Source organism: Camelus dromedarius, chromosome 18 (genome assembly GCF_036321535.1).
Source record: "Camelus dromedarius isolate mCamDro1 chromosome 18, mCamDro1.pat, whole genome shotgun sequence".
NCBI classification, from domain to species: domain Eukaryota; kingdom Metazoa; phylum Chordata; class Mammalia; order Artiodactyla; family Camelidae; genus Camelus; species Camelus dromedarius.
The window spans coordinates 25,004,853-25,030,162 of NC_087453.1; the positions used below are offsets into that span (position 1 = coordinate 25,004,853).

At 49.4% G+C, this 25,310-nt stretch overlaps 1 protein-coding gene across 5 annotated transcripts in view; it reads left to right on the forward strand.

The window, feature by feature from the left end:
• The window catches only part of SMOX (spermine oxidase), a 41,598-nt gene extending 17,779 nt beyond the window's left edge, over nt 1-23,819 (forward strand). Inside the window, exons 2-9 of one of the 5 annotated variants that reach the window (XM_031434194.2) lie at nt 5,329-5,562; nt 9,155-9,381; nt 14,980-15,153; nt 15,315-16,074; nt 16,773-16,933; nt 18,941-19,030; nt 19,461-20,226; nt 23,307-23,819. In XM_031434194.2, coding sequence (XP_031290054.2) covers nt 5,355-5,562; nt 9,155-9,381; nt 14,980-15,153; nt 15,315-16,074; nt 16,773-16,933; nt 18,941-19,030; nt 19,461-19,598 — 1,758 coding nt within the window. In that variant the 5' untranslated portion in view covers nt 5,329-5,354 and the 3' untranslated portion in view covers nt 19,599-20,226; nt 23,307-23,819. Of the gene's footprint in view, nt 1-5,328; nt 5,563-8,129; nt 8,420-9,154; nt 9,382-14,979; nt 15,154-15,314; nt 16,075-16,772; nt 16,934-17,423; nt 17,547-18,940; nt 19,031-19,460; nt 20,227-23,306 lie in introns of those variants that run through there. The other 4 variants (XM_064475854.1, XM_031434197.2, XM_031434195.2 and 1 more) reach the window with 4 other exon arrangements.
• Nucleotides 23,820-25,310: the final 1,491 nt, after the last annotated feature.

Below are 25,310 nucleotides of genomic sequence, written 5' to 3' on the forward strand. Positions count from 1 at the left end.
AAGAGGGGGCCCATCTTGGAGTGTTTCAGCTGCTGAAGGCTGGACCCTGAGGGGTGGGGTGGGGTGAGCCAGGTGGACTAACTGCCTGGGCCAGACTCTTCTCTGGGCGGGTCCCTCTTGGCATCATTTTTGTTGTAGTGGTCACTGTTGGGCAGGGAAGTGACCTGCTGATGGCCTGGTGAGCTGAAGTGGACTCCGACTCTGAGGAGGGAGGAACGCCCCACACCAGACTGGGCTACTGACCCTCCAGGGCTGGGAGTCTAGCCTGCGACCTCAGCCCTGCTCAGTGACTGTGGGGCTGCGGCCTCACTCGAACAACAGGCAGCAGCCCTTCCTGGGGCGAGATGCCCATGCTTTGGGAACAGGCTGGGGTTGAGCGGTGGTGGCTGCGGGGCAGAACCAGTGCAGGGAACTCACGTTTCCAGGGTGTCTGTAGCTTCAAGAAACATTGACAGAGCAGGGCTTGCTGGTAATTTAGGAAACAGAGAGCCACGCAGGCCCACTGCTGCACAAGCACAGTGGCCTTCACAGGGTGTGCATATGTTATAGGAACCCAGAGCCAGATTTTCTGCCACATCGGGGAGGGACGTGTCCTACAGGCCTTCAGGTGGGCTAGGCTGGGGATGCCAGAGACTTGGCTGAGGTGGAGTGTATGTGGAGGTTTGTGTGGCATGTGAATGAAACTGAAGCCAGAAAGGTCAGCTGAGTTCAGAGGGTCAGAGGCTGACATGCTGAGGCCTTCCTCATACCTGGCACATAGTAGGTGCTCATGAATTGCTAGATTTTATCCTGGGTCAATGAGAGGCCATGCTTGTCTTTAAGGGGTGGGACTCTGGGAGGCCAGCATGTAGGAGGCAGGCGGGTACCTGGAGTAATTGAGGGTAGAGGCAGCAGTGATCTGGGCTGTGGGCTTGACAAGCCTTGGCCTGATGGGTAAGGGCAGGACTTGCACTGAGGATGGAGCCTTGGGCGTGCTCTGGCTCTCCAGTGGTTTAAACTGTGATGGAGAAAGCATAAGGGGACTCCCGATGCCCCCAGTTTAGTTCTGGGCATTTCCAAGAAGGGCTCAGTGGAGTCAGATGTTGGAGGCCAGGACTAAACCATGTCTCTAGTTATCTGGCAATTAGGAGGTTCTTCTTGGAGGGTGAACTTCCGAGGGTGACAAAATGAAACCGGTGAGGATGTTGAGAGAAGGGGGGTGGGGAAGTGGCAGTGGACACATGCTGGATGCCCAGCGCCTGGCCTTCATCCATCCTTCTTTGGTGACCCTGCCATGGGACAGTGTCTTTCTTCCCTCTTTTCTTCTTTCCTTCCCCTGCTACCTTCTTTCCAGTTTGGCTTCTTGGGCAGATTCAGTCTCGGCAGTGTTGGCTCTGGCCTGCAGGGGGAGGTGGTGGCCTGCAGGCCCGAGAAATGGTGGTGAGGGTCGGGTTGGAGGAGGGTGGGGGAAGGGCAAGGAGGCCGTTGGGCATCTGGGCATCTTGAATGAGGGTGGGCCTGATTTCCTGAAGCTACCAGGGTTGGCCTGACTGCAGACCTGGGGGCCCCAGCCTCCCACCCCCAACTGGCCATGGAAGCAGGAGCCAGAAGGCAAGTGGCTGCTGCCTAGTGCCTCCCTCCTCCTCCTCTTGCTCCCAACTCCTCCTCCCCCTCCCCCTCCCTGCCTGGCTGAGCCAGCACTTTTTTCTTCTCTCCTTTATCTGCTCGGAAAAAGTACAGGGTGTTCTGTTTCTCTTGTGCATACAGATCAAGGAGGGGATGTTATTTATTTATTTATTTCCTGAAGGCAAGAGGACAGGCAGGCACTGAGGAGCATTAAGTGATTCTTCTTCCTCATCAAGGCATTTCTCATAAAATGAAAAGAAAAAATTCCGAAAGAAAAATGACAAACCAACAGAAACCAAATTTTCTCCCCTCACCCCTCTACCCTAGAGGTAATAGCGCCCAAAGGTCCAGTTCAGCACTTAGCTGAGGTTCCAGCCTAGAGTAGGTGTTGCTGCCTATGGCTTTCTGTCTCCTCTTCAGTTTGGACCCCAGGGTATGCTGGCTCCATGGGCCACTGTCAGGGGCCATGGGCAGTCTCCTCGTTTCTGCTATCTGTAGGCTGTGCATGTGGCTTCTTTGGCTTCTTGGAGGATCCCAGAGGCTCACAGGCCCATTTGGGACAAGGCCTGTAGGGAGATGGAACTATGGGATTAGCAGTGAGGGTCAGGGGAACAGGTGCCCTACGTGGCCATCCCTGTTTACCTGCTCCCACCATGTCTGTTTGAGTTGAATGTCTCTGACATGTTGGGAACTTGGGGTCCTTTCATGTTCATCTTAAAGGCAAACTGCCTGCCTGCATTTCCTGCTAGCCATTCCTGAAGCACATTCCAAAGAAAGTCGGCCCATAATTTAGCTGCAGAACTACAAATGAGTTTCCCACATGAGGCTCTTGAATGCTGGAAATCTCTTGACATCCATATAGGGCCTGGAGTTCAGGTACCCGCCCTGGGAATGCACTGCTGCCCCAAGGATCCCTTCCCTCTACAGGGCTCCAAGGCTGCAGCTTATCCTAGCCCCAGGGATTCAGAGATGATGCTGCAGGGAGCCTGGGAGGCTCTGCGATGAGTCCTTAGGGACCTCAGGGGCAGCTGGAGCCCCAGTTTCATCCCAGTTACACCCTAATCCCCGTAGGAGCTTTTCGAGAATGGGTTCCACCAGTAAGGTCTGAGAACCTTTATTGTATAAAAGTGGTTGTTTTGGGGGCAGGCCTTGGGCTGGAGGTAGGGCTGGAGACCGAGAGACCAGCGCAGGGGCAGAGCCCCCCAGCCTTGGCGCACTGGGGCATGGGGGCGGGGCGGGCGGTCCGCCACGTCGTCGCATAGCCGGGTGCCCATCAGGCCCAGCAGCGGTGGCGTCAGCAGCAGCTCTGAGCACCCTGCGTGTTTACAAACCTGATGCGGAGCACGGCCCCTGCCTGTGCCGCTAGGCGGACTCTTCCTCTCCTCTGGCCTCCGGTGCAGGCAGCCACACCCTCACCTCTAATTTTAGTCCTCCCGAGGAGAACCTGGGGGAGGGAGAGGACGCAGTCAGAGGGGGAGCGGAGGAATTGTAAGGGGGAGGGGAGGAAAGGACTCGAGCCAGCTCTGAGCTCCGTGCCTCCAGGAGGCCGAACAGAACATCACTGGGGCGGGGGTGCGAATTGGGGGAGGGGGGAACAGAAGAAGGACAGAAGGACACAGGAAGGAGGAAGAGGGAAAGCCAGGACACAGGATCTCCTGGAAGCGGGGCAGGGAGCGGGGCTATTTGGGAAGCCCCTGCCTCTGAACCGGACACAGTGCCTCCGAGGGGCTCCGAGCAGCGGGCGCCACCTTCCGGCCCTCTATGGAACAGTCCTGTACCGAGTCGAGTCGGCCTATGGGTTGGGGGGGCGGGGTAGTTTGGAGGGAGTTTGGGGGCTTTTTGGCAGGTGGAGTGGGTGGGGAGAAAGACCCCTTTTAAAATCTATGATCAGAAGTTCTTAGAGAGCGCTGTTCAGGGTGGGATGGAAGCCTAAGTGATCAGACCTTGAGATGTGTGGATAAGGAAGTTAGTGTGCTGCATTTATTTTATTTTATTTTTTTATGGGAGCCAGGAATGAGTATCTGAATGGCTACTGAGGTGTTTGTGCGTACTTAGGCACATACATATAGTGAGTGGTGTAAATCCTAAGGGTACTACTATGCACACTGTGTAACTACCATTCATGGAAAGATCCATATTCCTTCCACCCCTAGAAAGTTCCCTTTTGACCTCTTTCACTCATTCTCTTCCTCCCAATCTCTCTTCTGTTATCACAGAGTCATGGTACCTTTTCATGAATTTCACATAAATGGAGCCGCACAGTATGGTGCTCCTTTGTCTCTGGCTTCTTTTGCTCAATGTAATGTTGAGAATATCATTAGTTTGATTCCGTTTATTGCGGAAGAGTATTCCCTTGTATGAATACGCTACACGTAGCACTGTATTTTTATCCATTCTTCTGCTGATGGACCTCTGGGTTGTTTGTTTTTGGCTATTATGAATAAAGCCGCTATGCACGTTCTTTAGTGTATCTATTTGGTGGAATAAACTGTTTCTCTCGGGTGTATTTTTGGGAGTGGGATTGCTGTCACTGGAAGGGTTATACTTAGCTTTCTTAGGTATGGGTGACAGGTTTTTATATGCCCCCTGCCCACTGCCCAGAAGCTACCTTCCACCCACGTTCACTCCCTTGGATGCTGTGGATGTTATGTCTACCTGGACAGTATGCAGCTTCTGCCAGGGAAAACTTAGCAAAGGCAGCTGAGTCAGGGAATGAACAGGGTCAGGATCAGAGCTGAGTGGCCCCTTGGGATGGCCCGCAGACACCTTCAAACCCTCGTGGTCACTTCGGGAATAGAAGGGTAGCCTCTCCCAGCCCTGGGGTCAGATTCAAAGACCCCCTTAGCCTCCCAACCATCAGTTGCCTAGGCTGGCGTCTCTGAGCAAGCTGGCTTAGCGTAACTGTCAATTTGATGTCTGGCCTCAAGTGCCACGGGTCCTCATGGTCCACTGTTTCCTGGGCTCTTTGCTGCTTTGCGGTGACTGAGGGGCTGAGTGGCCTGAGAAAAAAACTGGAGACCTACCCGGAATAGCAGAGGTTCATCTGATACCAGCCTTGTGGCACTTTCTGGGGGAAGGGCAGGACTGTATCCTGCCTACCAAATTGCCACCTCATTGAGGCTTTGAAAGACTAACAGAAAGCAAGAGGAGAAGAGAAGGGGTGAAGAAGAGAGAGTGCCAGGGAAGGTCCAGGCAAGGGAGGGAGAACAGAGTGTCTGGTGCTGTGTGTGCAAGTATCCTGGGGTTTGCTCCAGCATCCTGAGGTCCATGCAAGCATCCTGGGGTCCCTGTGAGCATCCTGGGGTTGATGTGAGCTGGACCACAGCAGCTGGGTAGGGCTGTGCTGGGCTGAGCTAGGATCAGCAGCACCAGGGTCTGTTGCTCCTGACTTTGGCCTTCTTGGTCATTCCCTTCCTGGTTGACTTTAGTCTCATCCTTGTCAGGTGTGGGGTGGGATTGATCGATTTCAGAGGCTCAAGGTGGGCTCTCAGCTCTCCTGTTTGCTGATGGGGGCTCACAGTGCATTCTCCCTTCCTATCTCCTTCCCTTTGGCTCTCTCCCTCCCTCCCCACATCTTTTGGAAATAGCTTTTCTTGTTCAGGTCCTTGGGGAGGGAGTGAGAGGGCTCAAGGTCCCCCTTTGAGGGCAGAGCCTGTGAGCATCTCTTGGGGCAGGTGGGAATGAAGGCAGAGTGGGTGAGCTGTGACCCCATCCCCTCTGCAGGTTCCTAGGAGGTGAGTGCGGACGGTATGCAAAGTTGTGAATCCAGTGGCGACAGTGCGGATGACCCTCTCAGTCGTGGCCTGCGGAGAAGGGGACAGCCTCGTGTGGTGGTGATCGGTGCTGGCTTGGCTGGCCTGGCTGCGGCCAAAGCACTTCTGGAGCAGGGCTTTACGGATGTCACTGTGCTTGAGGCTTCCAGCCGCATTGGAGGCCGTGTACAGAGCGTGAAACTTGGTGAGTGCCTCAGTCCACCTCAGCCTAGTCACTTCCTAAGGTCACCTCTTGTCCCCTAGTGCTCTGGCCCAGACTAAAATCTTGTTATTTTAGCTTCTTTCCTGGGGTAAGTGTTCCACCATGCATGTTGCCTGGGCATTTTCCAGAAACTTCCTTTGCCCATGTCAGCACCCTTCTCAGGTGGGCAGGATGCAGCTCTGGCCACCATTTCTGGAACATGATCTAGGGTTCACAGTGCTTAGAAGGGTGTAGACACCCAGAACCAAACTGTCTTGGCAGTGGGTAGACCGATTTCTATTTCTCAAGAAGGAATTCTGCAAGTTTCTATTAGCCATTAACTTTTGAGTGTGAATTAGTGTATCATGACTGAGAGCTAGCCCTGGGACAGTAGGAATTCAGGGCAGTGGAGGTGGAAGAAGACTTCGGGCCTCCTTATGAGTGATCGACAGGTCTTAGGATTGTCTGGGAAGAGTCTGTCCAGATTGCAGAATAATGAGGACTCTGGAGAAAGCAGCCAGGTAAGACTTCCCTTGGCAGGGGGCAGATTTTGCCAGAGGTCCTAGAGGGTAGGGAATTGCCTGACTTGCAGCTGGAAGCTAGGGTTTCTCAGCCAGGGGATCTGACCAATGAGACCATGAAAATGGCCCAGTGGAACCGCTCATGGTGGTCTAGCGTGTGTGGGCTGCCTGGACCCTCCAGAGGATTTAGGGTCTGTGTCTGTTCCCCCATGGGCAGCAAGGCCAAGTGTATTCTGTGTGCCTGCTTTTGATGAATGGGGCAATTGGCTCTGAGAAGTAGCTGTTCAGACTTAGAACACGCAGAGGTGGAGGAGACATGGGAACCTTCTCTCTTCTTCCAGAAACATTGATCACATTAAAAGTCTTTCCCGAGAGCATTTCCTGGAAGTGAAGTTGCATCCCTCTTCCCCTGGCACACACACGAGTGTGTGTTGGCAGTGAGGATGAAGGTGCAGTCCAAGGCGCTCGTAAACCTGGGGCCAGCCAGCTGGGAAGCCCTGAAACTCTTTGCTCAACATCTGATTGGCTGGCCAGGAGCCTTAGAGATGGGATGGCTCCATTTGTGGTTCTTGAGTCTTGATAAGACATTCAGGGTCTGACATAAAAGCAGAAGATGGGAGGACAAATGGCCCAGTCTCAGTGGCAGTTGACAGCTGAGGCGTGCTGTGCAGGAAAGTGATGGTTCAAGGCCATGAGGTGGAAGGGATGGGGCTGCAGGAGGCTGAGGGCGTGCATGTGGCAGGAAGCCTTCCTCATAGGGGAGGGAGCTCTGGTGGGCCTCAGGTGAGGGGGGAGTTGGGTAGGTAGTGAGAAGAAGGAGGGGGCAGTTGCACACATGAAATGATGTATGTGTGGAGTTGGATCGAGGCAGACCCTGCCAGGAGATGGGAGAGCAAGTCCAGGTGAGGGCTCATGTGCGTGTGCTGTGTGTGCAGACAACGCAGGCTGAAAGCCCAGGCTGCAGGTGCACCTGCTGCAGTGTGAGGTGCTGGCCGTGACTCCTGGTGGTAAGGGCTGGAGGGGTGACCAGAAGTCCAAGGACACGGTGCGGTAGATATGAAGATGGTGCCTGGTACTCTTTGGATGCAGGGATGTAGCAAGGATGACAGATTTGAGGGGCATGTGGGAGAGGGCAGGAAACATCCTCAGACAGAGGCCTGCTCTGGGCTGCCCCACCTGTAGGTAGAGGTAGGGGAATAGGAGTGGAGTGCTGACCTTGATGTTGACCTTGAGCTGCTCACCTCACTGCTGCTCATGCTAGTGTCTGGAGCCAGGAAGGATACCCCATGCCTGGACATCACTGCCCAGTGACTGTGACTTGGAGCTCCCTGGTATGCCCTGGGGAGAATCCAAGCTGCAGGCCCCCTTTTGCTCCTATTGGGAGCTCAAACTAAGCAATACACCTTGGGGAGCCCCAAGCCTGAGGCTGTAAAAATGAATTACTAACAGATGTCCCCACTGCCCCTCCAGGAACCCCGCCCAGGGAAGAAGGTCACTGGGTTTCCAGTTTTTTGTGCCCTCTGGTCTGCCCACTTTCTCCAGACAAAGGGACTTACTACACATTCTTGCCTGTGATTCCAGAGACACCAGGAAATTCTGTTGTGGCTTGAGGTTGATTGTGTTTTCTCTTGCTCTGTATTTGGTACATAGTTGCTTACAATGCTTTTTTTTTTTTAGTAACTGATGGTTTAATTAGAAACAGCCCAGGAAAGAGAAAGCACAAAAAAGAGGAATGCCCAGTTCCAGGGGTGAGGGGTGATTGTTGTCTGTTATGGTGCGTTAGATGGCTATTGCTGCATAACAAACCGCCCTAAAATGTAGTGGCTTAAAACAGCACCATTTTATTTGCTTATATTCTGTGGCTCCAGAAATCTGGGTTTCTTTTCATGGTGGTCACATTCTAAGAGGGTGAGAGTGGAAGCCACAAGATTTTTTGAGTCCTAGGCTCTGAAGCCACAAATGTCGCTTTTACTGTGTTCTACTAATCAGAGCAAGTCACAAGTCCAGCCCTGATTCAAGGGGTGGGGAAACAGACTCCAGCTCTTGATGGGAGGACTGGCAAAGTCGTGTTGCAAAGGGCCATGTGTGTCAGGATAGAAGGAATTACTGTGACCATCTTGGCAAAAAAGGTACCACACATGATGTCTTGAATCAGGCCTCCAAAAACAAAACACCAAAAAAATGTTCCTTTCTGTTCCCCTTTCATTTTTCCAACTTACCTGGGAGCCCGGCTGGGAAGGAGACAAATGCATCACAATCCCTGCAGCACAAGAAAAGGAAACTGAGGCCCCGAAGAGGAAATAGGTCCAGGCCAGTGGCAGCTTGCCTCAGAGCATCGGGTACCTCGGCTACAGACGGGAGGGTAGAACCAGCCACCAGCCCTGTCCCAGCTTGGGCTCGGGAGTTGCCCTCTGCCCTGGTCACTCTTAGGGCTCTGCCACCTGTGCCAGAGAACAAGAAAGCTTGGTTTTCTCCAGAAGTCTGGTTTAGACTCCCTTGGGGAGTATTCTTCCAAACCGGAATGTTTGCCCTCTTTCCTCTGCCCCAGACTGAGTTGGGAGGTGACCATCTTCCGTCTGTGAGGGGGGCGTAGACGCTTAGGCCACTGGATTTTGAGGAACTGGAGGAAGGCCAGATGGGGACCCAGGGTCTGGAAGGCAGGGCCTGCTTCTGGGCCTCCTCACTGGGGATTTCAGGCACCCTTGCTCCCCTCACTGGGACCATTGCACCCTCTGGTGCCCATAGAATTTCTCACAAGGGGGAGGCACCAGTGAGGAAGGAGGATCTGTTGTCTGGTGTTATCTTAGAAGGAGAGCCTTCTAATTCTAGTGAGGTGACTTGGGGTCAGATCATAGAGTCATTAAGGGTGGACGTTACCTCAGCTATGAAGTGGAGCCCATTTTGTGCCACACATGGTTTCCGTTGGGAGTGTTTGTTGCCAGAGGGGGACCTAATCCACTTTCTGCCCTGTTCTTGGGGGTGGAAGGATCCTCTTAGAGGAGGGCACATGCGGCAGTGTTCTGGCCCTCTCTGAAGAAGTCTTTGTCCCTCTAAGAGCCTGTTGTCGCCATCAGGACACGCCACCTTTGAGCTAGGAGCCACGTGGATCCATGGCTCCCACGGGAACCCCATCTACCATCTAGCAGAAGCCAATGGCCTCCTGGAAGAGACAACTGATGGGGAGCGCAGTGTGGGCCGCATCAGCCTCTACTCCAAGAATGGCGTGGCCTGCTACCTCACCAACCGTGGCTGCAGGGTCCCCAAGGACGTGGTTGAGGAATTCAGTGATTTATACAACGAGGTGAGGCGTCACTGGGGCAGCGGGTCACAAGGGTGTGGGGGGCAGGGAGCACCCTGGCTGTGTGCGTGCATGTGTGTGTGTCGGTGGTGGGGGCTGGACGAGCTGCTGGGATCTTCTATGGTCACGATCCTGGTCATGTCTGCACACTCTCTGGGCCCTGCGTTTGGAAAATCAGAAAATTTGAGAATAGAATGAAGATGATGAGTTGAGAGGTACTAGGTAAGAGATTATTGATACTCATGGTTAAATATTTCCCCAGAAAGGCCTCCAACATCTTCTGTTAGATTTATTACTAGGTATGTGGGTGTGTGATTATTGTTAGATACTCTCATAAATGGTAATTTTAAAAACCTTTATCTTCTAATTGTTTCCAGTGTATAGAATTATAACTGATTTTTTCATTTTTTTATTGATGAGTACTTGACATACAATATTATATTAGTTTCAACATAGTGATTCAATATGTTTATACATTATATGCCATTTAAAGTTATTACAAAATAATGGTTCTATTTCCCCATGTTATCCAATATATCCTTGTTATATAGTAGTTTGTATCTCTTAATCCCCTACCCCTGTCTTGCCCCTCCCTCCTCCCTCTCCCCACTGGTAACCACTAGTTTGTTCTCTATATCTGAGTCTGTTTCTGTTTTGTTACATTTATTCATCTGTTTTATTTTTTAGACTCCACATATAAGTGGTAACAGAGTATTTGTCTTTCTCTGTCATCAGTATTATGTTTCACTAAATGTAATACTCTCTAGGTCCATCCACATTGTTGCCAATGACAGATTTCCATTCTCTTCTTTATGATTGAGTAGTCTTCCATTATAAATATAAACCACATCTTCTTTACCTGCTCTTCTCTTGATGGACACTTAGGTTGCTCCCATATCTTGGCTATTGTAAATAATGCTGCAGTGAACATTGGGGTGCAAGTATCTTTTTGAATGAGTGTTTTCTTTTTCTTTGGATATATACCCAAGAGTGGAATTTCTGGATCATGTGGTAGTTCTGTTTTTAGTTTTTTGAGGAATCTCTATACTATTTCCCATAGTGGCTATGGCAGTTTACATTGCCGCCAACAGTGTAGGAGGGTTCCCTTTTCTCCACACCCTCGCCAACATTTGTTATTTGTAGTCTTTTTGATGATAGTCATTCTGACAGGTGTGAGGTGGTATCTCACTGTCATTTTAATTTGCATTTCTCTGATGATTAGCTATGTTGAGCAACTTTTCATGTGACTGTTGGCCATCTGTATGTCTTCTTCGGAAAAGTATCTATTCAGGTCTTTTGCCCATTTTTGAATCGAGTTGTTAGTAGTATGAACTGTTTATATATTTTGGATTTTGTTTTGTCGATGGCTTCCTTTGCTGTGCAAAAGCTTTTAGGTTTTATTAGGTCCTATTTGTTTATTTTTGCTTTTGTTTCTTTTGCCTTAGGAGACAATCCAAAAAAATGTCATAATTGTCATAATTGATGTCAAAGAGTGTTCTGCCTTTGTTCTCTTCTAGGAGTTTCATTGTTTTAGGTCTTACATTTATGTCTTTAATACATTTTGAGTTCATTTTTGTGTAAAGTGTGAGAAAATGTTCTAATTTCTCTCTTTTGCAGGCAGCTGTTCAGTTTTCCCAGCACCACTTATTGAAGAGACTATCCTTTTTCCATGTATATTCTTATCTCCTTTATCACAGAGTAATTGTGCATGGGTTTATTGCTGGTCTCTCTATTCTGTTCCATTGGTCTGTGTGTCGTCTTGTGCCAGTGTCATGCTGTTTTGATTACTATAGCTTTGTACTATAGTCTTAAGTCAGGGAGCATGATACCTCCAGCTTTGTTCTCTTTTCCCAAGATTGCATTGGCAATTTGGGGTCTTTTCTGATTCCATATAAATTTTAAGATTATTTGTTCTAGTAATATGAAAAATGTCATGGGTATTTATACCTTATTTTTAGGTATTGATTTTAGCTTTCTTGCTAAATTATTTTTAATTCTGATACTATATCTATTAATATATCATATTAATTTATATTCTAACTGTGTCTTAGAATTTTATGTATATAATCCTATACCAAAAAATGAGAATTTTGCTTTTCCCCCTTCTAATCCTCAGACCACCATTGTCCAATAGAATTTTCGTTGACAGTGGAGATGTTTTAGACCTGCACGATCCAGGATGGCAGTCACTAGCCACATGTGGCTTTTGAGCTCTTGAAATGTAGCTAGTAATAGTGAGGAACTAAATGTTTAATTTAATTTTAAATTACTATAAGTATCTAGTGGCTACTGTTTTGGACAGCATAACCTAAAACTATTCATTTCTTTTTCTTGCCGTGTAGTACTGGCAATCTCCAGTGCAGCGTCTGACAAAAGTGGCAGTGATTATACATCCTTGTCTTATTCAGGCTTTTTTAACAATGTTAACATTTTTAGTGTCTTTCAGTGGTGTTTTTCAGTGTCTTTCAGTGGTGTCTTTCAGTGGTGCTGTGAAGTGCACTCAACAGGCAAGGTAACATGTTGATCTTGCCTTCGGCTAGCTTGTCATTTATAGTGTAATGAACCTTTGCTTCAGGTCAGTAAATTGGCCAGCAGGCACCTATTGTACATTTCCTATGTCTCTTGGGCATGGGAAAGGGGAAATGACCCTTGCTTTGGGGTAGTCCCTGCTCAGAGGAGGGCAGGCACACTCAGTGTCTTCTGTGTGTGTACCCACAAGGTATGTTGTGTACAGTTCCATGGTATTGTGTGTTGTCACTCAATATTACTACTGATCAGATAAGAACTAATATTCTTCAAAGGAGACATTCCTGGTCTACTGGGAAGTCATTTCCTGATTCTTACGTTATTGTGAGTGCTTCAAGCACGGATGTTTCTTGAGAATGACTTTCAGGGTCCGTAACTTACTTATTCTTTTACATGTCCTTCAAAATAGATCATCATCAACTCCTTCTTATGGGTTTGATGTTTGAAAGCCAAGAGTGGGAGTCATGGAAAGTAGGATGGATAAAGGTGGGTTATCACTCTGGTGGTGTGCTTTGGGTCAGAGGAGATGTTAACCATGAGGTGAAGAGACAGATTTCCTTATGTAACTCTTAAACAATGTTGGAGGCTGTTCTGAAGAGATGTGCTCCTAAGCATGAAGCCTTGCCTGAGGGTGAATAAATATGTAGCCCTCCCCCTGAAGGTGATGACTTTGAAGGGCTACTCATTTGAATGTATTACATTTGTTAACAAATAAATGAGTTTGTACAGTAGTTATCATATAGAGCTTAGTCTCTGGAGCATGATTACTGTGATTCAAATACCAGTTCTACCTTTTATTAGCTATATAATCATGGGCAAGTTATTGAGCCTCACTCTTCTCATCTGTAAAATGGGCACAATTATATGTACTTCATAGTGTCATGATGATTTAATGAGATTCCAGTGAAAAGTGCTTCATGAGAATTGGGGTGAGTATTATTAGTTGTTCCAGGCCAGTCCCATATTCCTTGGGTCACCTTGGGAAGATGTCATTTAACCCAGGACAGGAGACTGTATCTGTATGACAAATGCGTGTTCAGTTAAGGCTGTCTGAGTGGTTGACACAAAGAATCATGTAGATGGACTAAATTTGTTAGCTGGGCACTTTTGCCTTTAGTCAGCGTAAGCTGACTAGCCAGCAACACCATGCTGCTTATCACTAAAGCAAAAACCCCAGGGAGGAGGAGGTAAGTTGAAAGCCTGACTCCTTGGCAGTGGTACTGGGTGAGGAATTTGCTGAGGACTCCAGTTAAGGCCAAACGCCCAGCATCTTGTGACAGTAGGAAGGAAAAAATGAACAACTTAACTCATTTTCTTCTTTGTGTTTTATATTTCAGAGACATGTTTAATTCATGTTTCAATCTTATGGGGTGGGGCATTTCCCTTGGGTGGAGTGGTGGTGGGGGTGCAGTGCCACCTTCTTTCCAGCAGCCTCGGCCTGGTTACAGGGCAGACAAATCCCTATGAATGTGTATTGACCACATTCAGACTCACTTTAGGAAGGTAAACACTCTATTAATCAGCACCAGCCACAGATATTTGGCCATGGAGCCCACACTGGCCAGGGTCCTGGGAGGGAGAGTGGGCATGTGAAGATGCCCACAGCCCTTCAGTGATGCCAGGGTCTTGGATAAAGTCTGGAGTCCTTGACTTGACTCTTAGTCCTTCATGCCCCAGCCTCTGCCTGCTTTTTCAAAGTCATCTTTTGCAACTGCCTTTCTCCTTGCTGCCCGTTTCAGCGAGACTGAGCCACTCTGTATTTTTATTTTATTTTTTGGAGAGAGGTAATTAGGTTTATTTATTTACTTTATTTCTAATGGAGGTACTGGGGATTGAACCCAGGAACTTGTGCATGCTAGGCATGCACTTTACCACTGAGTTATACCCTCTCTAAGACTGAACCACTCTGAATGCATCTTACATCCTCCCTCATCTTTGGGTATGCTGTTCCTTCTACCTGAAATACTCTCTCCCTCCTGCTGCTTACCTGGCTATGTCCTGACTTGGTCTGAGGTTATCTGAGTTGGTCTCACAATCCCTGGGTTCTTTTCTGTCATAGCACAGCACATCATATGAAAACAGCCCAGTTGGGATGTCTCCTCAACTTGAGTAAGAGCAGGAGCTCAGAACTGTGCCAACTTGTGTCAGGCACAGAGCCCAGTAAATGTTTGTTCAGTAAATGTTGGGGCTCAGACCTTTCCCTTTGGGGATTCAATGCCTGACCCAGGACTTGCTTACTTTTCTCAGGGGAGACTTGCCCAGTGTTTGGTGGGAGTTGTATGCCTGGCAGGCAGGCGAGGCAATAGGACCCTGCTCCAAAGGATTGTTCATTGCTTTCTGTTGGTGAAGTGTGGGTTGGAGTTTTTGCCAAAATATGCCCGTGAAATAAATTTCCATTTCTTAGCGTACTGGGGACTCCTTCCTCTCCACATGCCCTGCCCCAACATGCCATCTTCCTGAGATGCATCTGGGTCTTGCAGTAAAGGGGGCACTTTGTGTGGACCTGAGCACAGCGAGGGAGGGTCTCCTGAGAGATCATATTTCAGGGCCCCTTCTGCTCCCTCTGCCCTAAAACACTGGCTAAGCTACCACCCCACACTGCACTCCTGGGAGAGGGTGAAGTAGATACACTTGGGCAGGAATGTCAGGGGAAGTTTATGCATTTGGTTCTTGGAAAAGAGAAATGTGTGCAGACCTGGGTTCTCCAGTGGGCAGTCCGCTCAGCCATGTAGAGCCCACGATGGGGCAGTTCCTTTCCTGCAGACTGTATGGCACCAGCCGTTTCAGTTTGTTCCAAGCAAGGGCCCAGCAAGAAAGCCTCTGGGTCCCATCTCACCGCCTGTGTCTGGAGGCAAGGGAGCTGGCTGCCCAGGGCAACTTACCATCTTCAAGCCTTGATTTGGATGGTGCAGCTCAGGGCAGCACTGAATACCATGTTGATTTACCGAGGGGGAGGCGCCATGAGTTCAGCACCCCTGGGAACAGGTGGGAGCTGGTGACTTTTGAGCTGGGGCTCTGAGGTCTGAAACGGCGGTGGGATAAGTGTGTTTTCAGTCTCCTGGGGTCTCCCTGCAGGTCTATAACTTGACCCAGGAGTTCTTCCGGCATGGTAAACCAGTCAATGCTGAGAGTCAGAACAGCGTGGGGGTGTTCACCCGAGAGGAGGTGCGCAACCGTATCAGGAATGACCCTGATGACCCGGAGGCCACCAAACGCCTGAAGCTCGCCATGATCCAGCAGTACCTGAAGGTATCTTTGCCATCGCAAAGCTCTGTTGAGTACAGGTGCCAGAGTGAGGAAGACTGATTCTGGGGAATCTGGGTCCGAGGAGGCGGCACTGCCCTGAGGTCCTGCTCCTACCCCTGCTCAGCCTTGGCGGTCACCTAGCTCCCCTCTGGCTCTTCCTACAGGTGGAGAGCTGTGAGAGTAGCTCACACAGCATGGATGAGGTATCCCTGAGCGCCTTTGGGGAGTGGACTGAGATTCCTGGTGCCCACCACATCATCCCCTCAGGCTTCATGCAGGTTGTGGAGTTGCTGGCTGAAGGCATCCCGGCCCACGTCATCCAGCTGGGGAAACCTGTCCGTTGTATTCACTGGGACCAGGCCTCAGGCTGCCCCCGGGGCCCTGAGATTGAGCCCCAGGGGGAGAGTGACCATAATCATGACGCTGGGGAGGGCAGCCAGGGTGGAGAGGAGCCCCGGGGGGACAGGCAGGATGAGGATGAGCAGTGGCCGGTGGTGGTGGAGTGCGAGGACTGCGAGGTGATCCCGGCGGACCACGTGATCGTGACCGTGTCCCTGGGCGTGCTCAAGAGGCAGTACACCAGCTTCTTCCGGCCAAGCCTGCCCGCCGAGAAGGTGGCTGCCATCCATCGCCTGGGCATCGGCACCACCGACAAGATCTTTCTAGAATTTGAGGAGCCCTTCTGGGGCCCGGAGTGCAATAGCCTACAGTTTGTGTGGGAGGATGAGGCAGAGAGCCGCACCCTCACCTACCCACCTGAGCTCTGGTACCGCAAGATCTGCGGCTTTGATGTCCTCTACCCGCCTGAGCGCTATGGCCACGTGCTGAGTGGCTGGATCTGCGGGGAGGAGGCCCTCCTCATGGAGAAGTGCGACGACGAGGCAGTGGCGGAGATCTGTACGGAGATGCTGCGGCAGTTCACAGGTGCGCCCCGTCCCTGCCCCCCGCCTGCTTCCACAGGCCGGCTCCAGCTGCCATCCTCTGCCGGACCCTCTGAGCATCCCAAACTGTGTGGCAGCATCCTCATCCCCAGGTTGTGATACTGAGGTGGTGTGCCCACTGGTAGTGATGCCGGGAGGGTGCCACACCTGACCTTGGGCTCTTAAATGCAGGCTCTCCCCCGTATGGAACTTGAGACACTCAGAACCACAGGCTCTGCATTTCTTCTCTTTCTAAGGGCTGATGGTAAACTCAGATATCACTGCAAAGCCTCAGACCGCCCATTTCCTACTCATATTGTCTTGCTAAGAGATGGATTTGTGTTTCTCTGTCTGATTCTTTTAGTTGAACATACTTCCTCCAATATCCCAGAAGAGCCTCCCTCACAAGAACCCCTGAAGCTGGAAGGGGGAATGTGATTATTTGGAATGTTTTTCAGATAGATAACTGAGGCCCACAGAGAGGTGGTGTTTTGCTAGGGAGGTCACAAGGAGGCATTGGGGGATACACAGCTTGAACCCCATCCTCCCTCCTGCCCTCCCTCCTCCATCCTCAGTGCCTATCTGTAGCAGCCCAGCCTTCTTGGAACCCTGGAGACAGAGTGGGAGTCGTCTGCTTAGGTGTGTCTTCAGTGTGCAGCCATGTCTCACCCTCCCCCCTTGACTCTTCTCACTCCTCAATAGGGAACCCCAACATTCCCAAACCTCGGCGAATCCTGCGCTCTGCCTGGGGCAGCAACCCCTACTTCCGGGGCTCCTATTCGTATACACAGGTGGGCTCGAGTGGGGCAGACGTGGAGAAGCTGGCCAAGCCCCTGCCGTACACGGAGAGCTCCAAGACAGCGGTGAGTGGGGAGTGTGCTGGGTGTGCGTGGGCTGCCGGGCCAGGGCATCTGTGAGGGGTGTGTTTGGTCCAGGAGAAGGAGCGGGAGGGTGGTGGTGGTCACTGAGGATTGTCGAGGTAAGATGGATGGAGTAACTCCTATAATGAAAAAGAAAACAAGAAAATATGCCCTTAACATCAGGAAGAACAAATGGAGTCAATAACTGAGATGTGTTAAAATGCTTTCTTTCTTTCTTTCTATTTTTTTTTTAACATGTATCACATTAGTGTATTTTTTTTTTTTAATGGAGGTACTGGGGATTGAACCTAAGACTTCATGCATGCTAAGCATGTGCTCTACCACTGAGCTATACATCCCTACCAAATGCTTTCTTGAAACCATAAAAACTGAGCCGTTTTAATGCTATGCTGTCCAATGTGGTAGCCATTAGCCACGTTGAATTTCAATTAATTACAATTTAAAGTAATAAATACAAAATTTTGTTCCTCAGTTGTACTAGCCGTGTTTCAAGTTTGAGAGCCACATGTCGCTCATGGCTACCATGTTAGAGTGTGTCACTCTAGAGCATTTCTGTCATCAGGAAAGTCTAATGGACAGCACTGATTCAGTGGAAGTAAGTTTCCTCAGTATGCTTTATTTTTCCCCAATATGTTTTAGAAAATAAAATTAAGAATATTGACCCTCCCCCAAATTATATCAATTGTATAATAATATATAGAGAAAAATATTTATAAGTCAAAAAGCAATAATTATATATATTTATGCTCCCATAAAGTAGATTTTGAGTTCCCTTTATCAAGCATACACATACAATAAATGTTAAAATCCCGACAGAATTACATTTAAAATAATTCTTTGGTGTAATTGGTGAAGAAGATTGCAGTCAACCAACGTGTGTTGTGCCTGCCCTGGCTGTGCTCAGGGGGAGAGAGGAGAAGGCCTTCACTGCTGCTACAGCCATCCTCCCAAAAAGCAAACCTCTTGTCACCTGTATCAGTTAGAACTAGCGCATGTGACACAAAGCAGAACAAAACAAAACAAACTGGTTTAAGCAAGATGGAGGTTTCCTTCTGTCACACAAAAGGAAATCCGGAGGTAGGTGTCAGGGGCTGGTATCATTAGTGACTCGCTCCATCTTCCGGACCAGCTTGTTGTCCAAGAGGGCTGTGGAGGCTGCTGCTCTAGCTCCCAAGTCTGTGCCGGGCTGCCTGGTCAAAGAGCGGAACCCCTGGTGCTGAGTCACTGTCTCTAAGCAACAGTGTGCTTGAAGCTGATTGGCTGGAACGTAGTCACATGACACTACTAGCTGCTAGAGATGCTGGGATTCATCGCCTCTCCGCAGATGGCAATGAAACCAGTTAAAAGTCAAGATTTCTGTTCTGAGGAGAAAGAGGTTCGTTGTGGCAGTAGGCAGCTTGCCCTCTGCCACAACGTGTGCCCCATTTTCAGCTTAACCACCTCCGCAGCTCCTTGTTGGTGGGTTAAAACCTCGCTACTCAAGGTCGGTGGTCCACGGACTAGCCCCCTGGCATCATGTGGGGCACGTTAGAAATGCAGATTCTCAGCCCACCCTAGACCTGCTAAAGTAAAAACTGCATTCTACCAGGATCCCCAGCTGGTACCTTTGCACATTCAGTTTAAGATACACTGGGGTAAAATCCAAACTCAGGCTTTGAATGCAAGCACTTTGCTTGGACCACACCTAAACAGCCTTCTTTCCTGAGGTTGAGCCCTGGCTTTACCAAAATCCCCACTGTCTTCTAGACAAGACCTATTTTGGTGCATTTTTTGCCCCCATTTTTCCTTCTTCCTGAAACATCCTTTGCCTGTTGATTTATCTAGCATCTTCCAGAGAAGAAGCTCTCAGGTCCTGTCCACTGGGAAGCTTTGTGCGAGCCCCCTGACAGTTGGCCTCTTTTCTGGGCTCTCAGAACTTCACCCAAACACCCATCACGTCACATATGACACCGTTTAATAATTGGGTTTCATGTCTGGCTTCCCCACCAGCAAGGAAGCTCCTCAGAGCAGCTGCCTGGTCACCTTTTATCTTCCAAGTGCCCAGAACAGTCCCTGGAACCTAATAGGGGCTCCATAAAGGTTTGTTAAATTACTGCCTAACTTTATCAAGTACTTATATTCTTCAGGTTCTGAGTGCTTTAGATACATTATTTCACTTAATCCCTCAGAAGTAGATGGTATAAACCCATCTTGCAGATGAGAAAATCAAGGTTTAGGGAGGTTAAGTCATTCCTTGAGTTCACTCATAAGAGGCACAGTGAGTTTCTGAAACTGCAGAGCCAGGACTCATAAAAGCCTCAGAGCAGAAAGAACCGAGGCCTGGATGTTTGGGGAAGAAGCAGGGCAAGATGGGCAGGTGGGATGGGCAATTCCTCATCCTGTGGAAACAGCAATACCTGCATCTCAGATGCCTGCTCATTCCTCTCTGACTTGTATGGATGGGGGGTTCTGGGGAAGACAGGTAGCCATTCTTGCTCCTCCACCTTCACTTCCCTGTCCTGCCCCCCAGCCCATGCAGGTGCTGTTCTCAGGTGAGGCCACCCACCGCAAGTACTATTCCACCACCCATGGTGCTCTGCTCTCTGGCCAGCGAGAGGCTGCTCGTCTCATTGAGATGTACCGAGACCTCTTCCAGCAGGGGACCTGAGGGCTTCCTAGCTGCCGAGCGTGTTCCTTAAAGAACCACTAACTCGTGACTGCCAGCCCTGCCCCTTGCTGCTGTGTATTCCTCACTCCTTAATCCTCTGTAGAGTGGATTTGTATCTTTTGTAGAGCTAGACACCGGACTGGCCTCAGACCTGGCCCTGTAGCTTTTCCTTTTCCCCTTGCCGGGTGGTGACCAGGATGGGGTCTGTTGATTTACCTCTGTGCTCTGACCTCCGATCTCCTCACGCCTCCCCTCCTCTCCCGCCTTGTTATTGTAAGTGCCTTCAAGTCTTTGCATTTTGGGGTAATAAAAGAGGCTTGCCCTTCCTGTGCTCCTCAACTTCTCCCGTTTTTTTCTCAGCCATGTATGTGTGTGTGTGTGTGGATGATGTGGGGAGCTGTGGTCTGGCTGTACCCTCAGAAGGGAAGGTGCCTACCTTTGCTGGAAGGGGCATCCCCTCACCCCAACCTGTGTGTGGTCATTTCCCTTCCTGCTGGTGAGATTCCTCAGGGGTAAGGGCTCCTCACTGCCCAGCCCCAGCTCCTTCAGGACAGGCCTGGGTCTGCCCATTGGCCCTTTGCTGGACTTCTCAGAGCCTGATTGAGTGACACGGCCACATGGAGTGAAGGTGAGTTTTATGGGAGGGGATATCCGTTGTGGCTCAGGTGTGTTAATTACTATTCAGTGTCATCTGCTCCTGTTGACTTCTGGGAAGGTGGATAGTCTGGCCACTTTTTGGCTGAGTGAAAAAATACACATACACACACCCCTTAAATACCCACATACACATTTACACACACTCAGTCCCGCACAGATACATCACCCCACACCCATATACCTATACACAACTACATCTGTACACATGCATAGAACCTTAAAGAATATTTAGTCATTTTCTGACTCCAGATTTCTAGTGCTAGAGTTCGAATTCTGTGGAGTTGAGGGGTTGGGTAGTTACGGAGGAAGTGATGAAAAGCCAGGTGCGCCCCCTGGTCTAACTCTGGATGAACTTAGGTTGGGTCCCCTCCTCAGATGTTTAGTGCATTGCCGTTGGCATGAGTCCACATCTTCTCCCCCCTCACCTCAGGCTGTGATGGAGATGTCCAGCACATAGACACACCCATACACATGCCTCCCTGCACCCACCTGCACATCCACCTACGTGCACATCCACCCCTACACACACTCTCACACACACACTCTCACACACACACACACCTGCATGCACATATCTAAGAGACATCCTTGCTTTGCCAGGGTTGATCCACCAGACATCTTCAGGGATTCATATTCACCTGATGTATAACTTAAAAAAGTTGTAAGTGTATAATATTGCTTTTTGTTTTTGAACAGAGGATCCATCAGGGTAGTTTAAGCTCAGAAGTTATAAAATGATACACTGAAACATCTCGTCCCACACCTGTCCCCAGTACCGTTGCTGCTCCCCATGGCCCCATGTCATTAGTATCTTGTGTATCCATTTCTAGAAATGTCATTATAAATACATACCCTTCTCTCTTCCTTTTATACAAAAGTGACAAACTATTAATCCTGTCCTGCATTTTGCTTGTTTTAGGTAACATAATGTATCTTGGAGATCTTTCTATAATAATACTTAAATAGACAATGTAAATTTGGACCTGACTTTGGTCAGAGTGTCTCCTCCCTGACCAGAGTTACTTTGCAGGAAGCAGCTTCTATTAACTTTGATCCAGCTCGGACTGTCCCCATGCCCTGGATTTCCCCCCACTAACTGGTGGGGTGTACAGAAGTGGCCTGTCTCTTAAGTCGGGGAGGTGAAAGTAATAAGCAATACAGAGAGTCTCAGGATCACAGGTGTAGTAGAAATTTTAAAGAACTCTGTGAGGGTGAGGAGCTGGAAATATTTGCTTGGTGACTGCATGTTGGGGAGCTTCAGATGTGGGCAAGAGGAAGGGAGAGAATATTCACTTGGTGCCAACCGTCTGCCAGTCAGGAGGGCGCTCGTAAATGCTGGGCATAGATTCTCTTAATTTGACATGGATATGAGCTCAGGCTGGGAGGGTGATTCATCCCAGGGGGAAACAGAACCTCTGAGAGTTCAGTAATGCAAGTCATGTGCCTAAGGTCACTCAGGTCGGAGGTGATGTCAAGACTTGATCCAAGCTCTGTTTGGTGCTACAGTGCAGGCTTAGTCTACTGCTGATAAAAAGGAGAGGCTGGTGCCATTGAGGGGAGAAAAAAATCTAAGGCCATTGCTAGAAAGAGTAGAACTGGGCAGGGCCACACTGGGAGACTGTGTGGCAGATTTGCTGAAGCTGGCCATGTGCCCACCAGCATTTCCACTCCTGGGCATACACCCTAGAGAGATGAGTGCATATGCCCATCAGGAAAATGGACCGGAGACTAGGTGTACCGGGGACACAGCATGAGTTCCTTGCTGTGACTAGTTTTCTGAAACAGCTGTGGCATTGATCGAAACTCAGAGGACTGTATTTGGGGTGTCTAATATGGCCTGCTCAGGCCAACACCCATGCCTGCTATGTCTGTAGGAGGCCTTTGCTGGCACTGGATTCTATGTAGAGTTGGTTGCATGGTTTCTTGTGCTGTGAGCATCAGTGAATCTGCGAGCGAGTTGTTTGTGGCTTTGTGGAAGCCTCAGAAATGTTCCTTCAGGGGGCCTGGGGATATTTGGCAAATGCTAGCTCCACTTTTGCTGCTCTGGGACGGGTGGGCAGTATTAGCTCCCACTCCTGGGAGCCACTTGGAATGTCGGCATCCCCCACAAACAAAGGCAGCAGTGAAGCGCCTCTGGTTTGAGTCAGCCCGCATTTGCCTGGGGCTGTCGGGTGGAACTCAAGGATGATCCCAAGGTGCAGAGTGAGGTGGGCTGCCGGTTCACTTCTAGAGAAGCACCTGTCTAATGGGTGGTCTGCCAAACATAACGGTAGAGTTCCAGGCAGCTGTGTTTTCTCATAATGACTGGCTGGGCTGTTTGTTGAGGCCACTCTTGATTTGTGTAGGATGATCAAATCTCGACAAACAGGAGGGAGTTGTGGCCCTGCTAATGTGGCATCCAGGACATCCAAGCTCATGTTGGGTACTGAATACAAGAAGGAAGGGCTTGGAGGTAGCCCAGCTTCACACTGTCTACCTGGAGATGATGTGTGTGAAAGCTGTTCTCGCCTCCCAGGACTCTGGTGGTGGTTGCTGAGCACCGATTTTGCAGGGGTCTTCAACTCTTGTATCTTTGTTAGGAGATGCAAGATGTCAGGCATATGCTGTCTCAGGGAGCGCAGTGCTTGAGCAGTTTTGATCTTCTGTGCTGGCTGTTCCCTCTCTGTTTCACTACAGAGCCTGTTACTGTTTTTTGTCCTGGATCTGTCACCTGCCCCCTCTCATGTGTTGGGCACGTGGGTTCACGCAGTCATCTGTCCAGGTCCAGGTCAAGGCCATGATCAAGACCTGACGTCATAGAGCTCTTCTTTCCATTTGCGTGCTACTGCGGTGCCCTTTCCAGCCACTGATTCCCCTTTGGCTTAGTTGGGGGTAGGTTTCTATCACTTGTGATTGGTCTTGATTAATTAAAACTGGTTCCAGGAGTGAGGTTTTCCGTTGTCTGTCATTTCACCAGTCTCTTTCAGGTGTCCTTAGCTTTCTCGCCATTTGTTGTGTTAAAGCCAGTCAGCATAATCCCAATCATGGATCAATTGTCTGCTTTCTCCACAGATGTGTCTGGGTCACCAATAGGTACTTCTGGAGAAAACCACAGAGCCACACCTGCTGGGCAGAACACGGCAGAGCAAAGCGAACAACACAGAGCCACACCACCTACAGGGTCTTCTGTGTCCAAAGCACAACTCCGACTGCTCCTTCCCAAATCAAATCTCGACTGAGCCACCATCTGGCTCAGGGCAAACACCTGAGACATCATCGACTCTTCTTTTTCTGTCACACTTCACATCGGATCATCAGATCTGCCATTGGCAAATCCTCTCAGGTCTCCCTACAAGACACATCCTGAACCTGATCACGTCTTACCTCCTCCCCTGTACCTCTTCTCTCTGCCCTGGACAGCTGCAGTGGCCTCCTGTGTGGTGTCCCTTCTTCGACGCTTGGCCCTTTTAGCCTGTTCCCCCCACAGTAGCCAGTGTGATACTTTTAACAGTAGGAATCCGGTCTTGCGCCCCCCTGCTTTCCAGTGACTCTCATTGCAGTGAGCATAAAAGGTGATTTCCAGCGTCCCGTGTGATCTGTTCTTGGCCCCTGCTTCCTTCCACAGCACTCTTCTGGGGGCCCTGGCTGTCCCCTTTGTCTAGAATGCTTGCTCACAGTGCAAGTCTGTTTCCCTTGCTGAGTTCAGATCTCTACTCACCTGTCACTTCTCTAGGAAGACTTCCCTAAGCACCCCGTTTTCACAGCCCTCCCAGCACTCTCTGTCCCTCCCGTAGTCTGTTTCTTCATTGCCTTTCTCTTTCCCTGATGTCATAGTGTTTTTTGTTGTTGTTGTTGTTTATTTGTATGTCTGTTTATTTGTCTATCTGTTCCCCTTCCACTAGGATGTAGGTTGTATCCAAAATAGTGCCGGGTGTAGTTGGCTATTCGTTAATATTTGCAGAATGAATGAATGAGTGTATGAAGAAGCAGAGCTGCACAGTATCTTCCCCAGACCCACCCTCGGTGCTTGCCAGCAGTCCTCCTGGGCCTCCCTCCCCTTCAGCTCTGACACCTCCCCTCCTCCACCAGCTGTCAACAGGCAATAGGGTTTGCTGCTTCACAGACAAAATAGGAACCCCCTGGAGGCAGCTTTCTTGACAAACCTGCGAACTGCCAGCCTTCACATCCATTCTTTTAGACCTTCCCCAGATGCAACAGAAGCATGTGACCCTTCGTTTGGGCATCCCATGCTCCAACCTCAGGGACCTTGCTCGTCCTTTTCTATCCCCAGTCTCTCCACTCCTTCCCACCCACCCACCCACCTTTCAGTGCTCAGGTCTTTCCCATCACCAGCCCCCATCTTCCTCCCACCTGCCCTTGCCTCCCTTTCAGTCAAGCTTCACACTAGCATTTCTATACTTGCTCTCTCTGCATCCTCACCCTAGCAGTGGTGGGTGGGGGTCCTCTGGCTGCAGAGGGAGACACAGGAGGGACTGGGCTGGCTTTCCTTTCACGTGGCTGGGAGAGGTGAGGGGGACTCCCAGTCTCTGGAAAGAGAACCTCATGGGTTGAATCACATCCTCTGGCGCCATCTGCTGGTCATGTGGGAGTGCAGCCCTCTTAACTGCACAGAGATCATCCCTGCCCTGGATTCTCTGTGAGCCTTTCTGAATTAAAAAAAAATAAATAGATTAAATAAATAAATAAATAAGTATTTAAATATATTTACAAATAGAAAGTACCTTTAATTAATATTGAATAAGTTTATAAAATAAGATTGCAACTTACTCTAAGTATCATTTATTTTTCATTCTTAACCTTTTGTAAAAAGAAACCTTGTTGGCCCCCAAGATGAAAAATTCTCTTTTTTGTTCATTCATTCATTCATTCATTCAATCTTTCTTTTGTTCATCCACCAGACCTTTGTATGCCAGCTTCGATTGCTAGAGAGGTTTAATTATGCTTCTATAAATAAGTTTACTTAAAAAAATAATAATAAGTGTGAACTTATTTGGTTCCCCAAGTGAAGCTGGATGATATGATTTCAATTCTTTTAAATTTGTTGAGGTTTGTTTC